The sequence below is a fragment of the Eurypyga helias genome, unplaced genomic scaffold (assembly GCF_000690775.1).
Source record: "Eurypyga helias isolate BGI_N326 unplaced genomic scaffold, ASM69077v1 scaffold49892, whole genome shotgun sequence".
Taxonomy (NCBI): domain Eukaryota; kingdom Metazoa; phylum Chordata; class Aves; order Eurypygiformes; family Eurypygidae; genus Eurypyga; species Eurypyga helias.
In genome coordinates, this window is record NW_010237517.1 from 7,634 (window position 1) to 13,491 (window position 5,858).

General features: G+C 39.0%; 1 protein-coding gene across 1 annotated transcript in view; it reads left to right on the top strand.

Annotated features, from left to right (window-relative positions):
- Nucleotides 1-400: 400 nt before the first annotated feature.
- LPIN1 (lipin 1) overlaps nucleotides 401-5,858 on the top strand; it is a gene marked incomplete at its 3' end in the record, with an annotated part of 29,589 nt that continues 24,131 nt past the window's right edge. The window contains exons 1-4 of the mRNA XM_010147473.1: nucleotides 401-592; nucleotides 1,898-1,993; nucleotides 3,177-3,519; nucleotides 3,872-3,977. Of these exons, the coding sequence (XP_010145775.1) occupies nucleotides 401-592; nucleotides 1,898-1,993; nucleotides 3,177-3,519; nucleotides 3,872-3,977 (737 nt within the window). The remainder of the gene's footprint in view (nucleotides 593-1,897; nucleotides 1,994-3,176; nucleotides 3,520-3,871; nucleotides 3,978-5,858) is intronic.

Below are 5,858 nucleotides of genomic sequence, written 5' to 3' on the forward strand. Positions count from 1 at the left end.
GAAAGTGTATTTGGTGTTGAGGGCACCATAAGTGATAGGAGGAGATGTTATTTTAGAAGTAATGTTTTTCTCATCAGAGATAATTGGAGACATTTATGAGCTGCAGAGTCTTAAGAGTCTGACAGCGGTTTTGAATGCAACTGAGCTTATAAACTTTTGAAAGTTGTTACAATTCTCTGACTTACAAGGTCTCTTTTGCTTTTGTCTTTTAATAGTTCTCTACAAATATGCATCAGCTGCAAATAAATATCCTGGGAAATCCTGATTCTGTGTGAAGCTTTTAATTTGTGACACAGGAGAATATCCCGCTGCTGGAATCCCAGTCTCTCAAATGTCTCTTAAATATAAAGCAGGGATCAAAATCTTGTTTGTTCTATCTTTTGCCTTTCAGGTCCAAACCATGAATTACGTTGGACAGTTAGCAGGGCAAGTGTTCGTAACTGTGAAGGAGCTCTATAAGGGACTGAACCCAGCCACATTGTCAGGATGCATAGATATAATTGTTGTACGTCAGCCAGATGGAAATCTTCACTGTTCTCCTTTCCACGTACGCTTTGGGAAAATGGGAGTCCTACGTTCTAGGGAGAAAGTGGTAAGAAAATTGCCAATTTTTCTATGTTCTGTCTGTGGAGCAATTCTAATGGCAAGGAAGTTACTGAATGTTCTGTGGTATGCTAGTCATGGGTTGTTTTGGACACCCTTTAAAAGGTGCCCAAATTGAGGCTCGATTCAGTTAAAATGGTTGTCATTGGTTCTTACATTTCAACGTATAATTTGTAAGACACTGACTGTAATAAAACCAAAACAAACCGTTAGATTTGTAACATTTATTTTCAGTAGAGCAACACTGAATTTGCTGCTTTGGGTTTATAATAAATTTCATTAGCGACTGTGTATTAAGACCCCTTTGTTTAACATGTTCATTGATGGTTACAAAAACAGGTTAATCATGAAGTAATATTTTCAGGTAACAGAATGTTGAGGTTAATTGAAGCTAGAAAAAGCAGTGAGGACCATTAGAGAAATGTAACCAAGCTGAATGACCTGGCAGTATGATATCAGATGCGAAGTTGCCAGTGAGTAATGCATGACAGATTATTTTAGGAAATAATTTGTAACTACATGTAGTCTAGGTTCTAATGTAGCTACAGTTCAGCAGAACGATCTCACCGTGGACGTTGTTCACTTCTTACATGAATCAGAAAAGAGTACCAATATTTAAGATGGGTAAAAGTTGAAAATGTTACTGTGCTAATGGCATAGTGTGTCCTGAAATACCACATAAATGGAGGCTTCTCTAGGTCTCAAAAAAACCCCCTCAAAACCACCAGTGAAAATGGAGTTGGGGGCAAGAATGGTTATAGGCGAAGGGAAAGATCCTCCTGAGAAGAGGTGGAAATAGTTGTGGCTGTATAGCGGTGACATAAATGTGTGGAAGAAACAGTCAAATTTTCTTATTTGTGCTTCTCATACTGTAAAGAGAAGTCTGTGTAATGAATTTGAAAGACGGTACGTTAAGAATTTGTATGTGGAAGTACATCTTGCACAATGCAAAATTAGGCTGTGAATTGAAAGAGCAAAAAGATTGGTGTGGTGAGTGAAGCATTCAGAATTACATTTTAAAAGATTCAGGATTTTACAGAATGGCTACAAACCTTCCTGAGTCGAGGAGCAAGACCGAAATGAGCTGAAGGAGTTAGAAAAACATTCTGAAAATTGATGGCCTTGTGAAGGGCTGGGAGAGAAACTGAGAAGTTCACTATTTTATGATTATTCTAAGGTTTCTTACACTTCCTTGAGAAGCATTTGCCCAGTGACAGAGGTAGGATAGCTGAACAGGAACCATGTACATAAAATAACTTTCTTTTCAGTTCAGACTATATTTATTTTCTTCCAGGTTGACATAGAAATTAATGGAGAAGCTGTAGATTTGCACATGAAACTGGGAGACAACGGAGAGGCCTTTTTTGTGCAGGAGATGGATAATGGTCAGGTAAGAGTCAAAATGAATTTTAATTTGTTAAAAATTCAATGCCTGCTGTTCAGAGAAATTTAATACTATGCAGTTACCTCATTTCTTTGAGTTGCTGAAACTGAAAAAAATCTAAAGAAGGTAGTGTCATCACTGAAAAATAAATCAGAGTTTGTGCGCATGCCAGTGAGTGAACAGCAGGAGCATGTACACAGTTCACGTCTCCCAGGATTACAGCAGAGGTTAGTGTGTCCACGCACCTGTGTTATGCAGAAATCTTTACGTTGAACGTAGCCACTCGGCAGACTGCCAGCAGGACTGCACACGCCCTGTAAAGATCTGTGCACACAGTAATCCTGGTACGCATCAAAGATGTGATCTTGCAACTACTGTTCATGTGGGATTATGTTTAAATGAGAAGGCCGGCTGTTGAGCTGTGTGGTTAAATACCTATATAAGGTAAGGTCACACTAGTTTATAGTCTATATAACTTGTGGTTATACTAGTTTTGGATATTCCACATGTAATGTACCATAAGGAAAGCTTTTTACAGGCACTTCTCTTCAGATATTCCCAATAATTTTTGTCACTGTCCAGAGTGGGATGAGTTTTCAAATTCTTACATTGTACGATACTCCTAGTTTCAGCTGAGGGCTGTGTGCGTGTGCAGTATTCATCTCTATTTCTTTATATTTAAATCTTCTGATCTCTGTATTAAAATCTTCTGTGTGGCAACAGTTATTTGGTGACTGAAAATTGCTAGAAATAATTCCATGAACGTCATATACATATGATTGGATAAGAGGGTGTTTGTGTGACCTAGTTATAAACCAGTGACCTATCTGACTACCATCTGTCATCTGAGCTGTGAAAGAGAATTGGATTTTACAAAATGGTCAGGTTATTTGTTTCTGTTCTGTATCTAGCATCAGGTGGGTAGACTCATGCCATAACCTGGCCAATATTAGATGGTCAGAGGATCCTCTTTGTTAAGAGTACTGTTCCTGGCTTGTCTAAGGAGATGCAGCTATGGAACAATTTCCATATGCTATAGGATCGTACTGAACACCCAAATGTCTGATCTTTGTTACTTTTCTGGGGAATAAATGAGTTGGATTTTGGCAATTGTGCATAGGTTTTTAGAACCAGATTTATGACTGGCAGAGGAACTAACATGTTGCATGGTTTGCATTTTTCTTTTCAGGAGGTAATTCCTTATCATCTCTCCACATCTCCCATTCTGACTGAGGGAACTGCTTTAATGGAAGCTCAGCTGAAGAGGAACTCCATAGACAGGATAAGAAACCTGGACAGCAGTGCATCCTCACAAGTACCATCCCAGGTCCATGGATCCCAGCCTTCTTCTGAAGCGTCTCCAGTCTGTAGCTCTGTGAAAAAAAGGAGGAAGAAGAGGAGGAAGTCTACCCATAAAATAGACAGCTTAAAAAGAGAAGACAATGGAGACACGTCAGAAGATGAAGACATGTTTCCTATAGAGATTAGCTCAGAGGAAGAAAAAGAACCATTGGACAATTCAAGGTATCACAGTGGAATTGAGATATATAATGGAAACCTAATGCTGGCTTAAAATTCCACTCCATACCTTCTAACAGTAATTTAACAGTACAGTGGTTGATGAACATATTTCTTTAAGTAAAACCTTTAGGCTAGAAAGCTATTGAGAATGTTACTAACAAAAATAACGAAAATGACATTGAAAACGTAAGAACAATCCTCCATTGTTCTGTGAACCAGAAGGTATGAATCAGATAACAAATAAACCTACTGTAGAGAAGAATTAGTATAACCTGAACTTCAAAGAGGTAGACAAGTGTTCTCTGGAGTGTATGACTACGCAGTAATCAAGTGTGGTTTTTAAATGGCACGTAATTGTTCCAGATGTGTTTGTTGATGAAGTATCTGACATGAAGGCTCCTGCAGTTGCTATGTTTTCTCAGTCTGCATCTTACCCTCGGTCAGATGGAGAATGGTCACCTCTTCAGAGGTACTTCTTCTGATAGTACATTTCTAAATAACCTTCCTTTAATTTTTATATGCTAGTGCTATATGAAGTCGTTCTAAAAATTTTGGTATCAAACATGGTCACTGTCTGTTACTAGATGAATGCTTTCTGTATTTGGAATGAGGTATAGTGTGCAGAACCTTGAGGTTAGGTTTTTCATTGATTGAACAAATGCATGCATACAAATGCAGGTCCACAGATTCTGAAGTATATTTATGTCTGTTAATGTCACTGTTTGCATATAAATACTGTAGAGAGAGTGAACATTGGGTGAACTCTGAGTCTTTGCCTCATGCACGCACCTTATAAGGGCTTCAGGCTTCAGTGATTGCAGGTATATAAATCTGTAGTACTTTGGGTGTAATCCTTTTAAGAACTTGCAAGATTGGGACTGATGTATAAAAATAAGATTAATTTTTTTTAACGAGTAAGAATATGAACTTCTTGTGTCCCTTTCAAAGCTAATCTGCTGAATTGCATAGGTAGATAGACATGAAATATTGATTGTGTGAAAAGAACACATACACTACTTCACTTACTTTTTCCTCTGCGTGTGTGCACGTGCCCCACATCCTCCATGCAGACTCTTGGAGTGGGGCACAAGACCTTATCCTAAGACGTCTAATCTTAATAGACTGCCTCTGTAGTTGAGGGACAGAGGCAGGGAGAGCAAGGAGATGATTTCAGAGAAAGGGCTTAATTTGAATTGCATTCTGGGAGAAGCTTTCTCCACACTGACGGTAGAGTTTAATGCCATTAGCTCCACCAGTCTGGTGTTAGCATGTGCCAATACCCTCCCTCTTCAGTGGCTTTTTGAACTGTGTGTTCTGTTTGTTTCTTGATTGCAGTATTCTGGATTTTGAAAATTCTGGTTGTAAATTCAGCATTTATGTAGCTAAAGCACAAAGAGCTTATGTTAATCAGCACTTGTGAATAATGAAACACTGTTTTTCTTTCTACCAACATGCTGTGCTGCACAGTAAGCCTATAGATTGCGCAGGGCAATCCTCTCTTCTCACTGTTCCAGCTGACGGAGGCCTATCTAACTCTTGTCCTCAACAACCTTCTCACTTTTCTCCTCCAGACAGGTAGAACAGTTGTCCTCCCTCTTTTCTGGGTTGCTCTTTAATGCTTTTAACACATTAATACCACATCTAACGCATGAATAAAAGGTGAACTTTGTTGAACTTCTAACTGCGCTTACTGCTAACCCAGACACTTTAAAAGAAAGTGACCCTGAAACTAATTTCCTCTGCTTACTTCTCTGTGGGCACTGCAGGTAAGTTGCCTTGATGAATCATCAATTGAACAAGGGTGGCTAGAATAAAATCAGGCCAGTGAAAACCTGGGTTAAAACTGGAGTTGGTTAAGATAAAGCAAAAAAGGAAGAACTTGGCTAGTGAAAACTTATATTCCTCTGAAGACTGACATTTCCATGTGACTTTTTGCAGTCATTGCATATTTTAATGATGTGTTTAGCCCGTGGATTTTCTGAGTTGTTTGCTTGTGTGTAGGTTGCAAAAGTAAAAGCAAAACAAAGGCCTGAGAAATTAAGCAAGCAATAAGGTGTGCAAAACCTGTAATGGGAGGAGCCCAGTACCAAAAGGGGGATTTTCTTTTGTCCCCTGGTTTAGGGCAGGGAGACTCTATATGTTGCACTGTAGCGGATGAGCATCTTATAAAGATGACACAGTAGGTAAGACATCTTCCCTAAGGTTTAGGAGACTCAGACTTAAACCTTTGCTGTATTGTAGGATTCTTCTGGTTGTGGACCCCTTCTAACAGAGCTGAAAGTGGCTACAGACACTTTTTGTGATGTCTTAAATTTAAGGTGCCTCAAGATTGTACAGCCAGGCTCTTTCC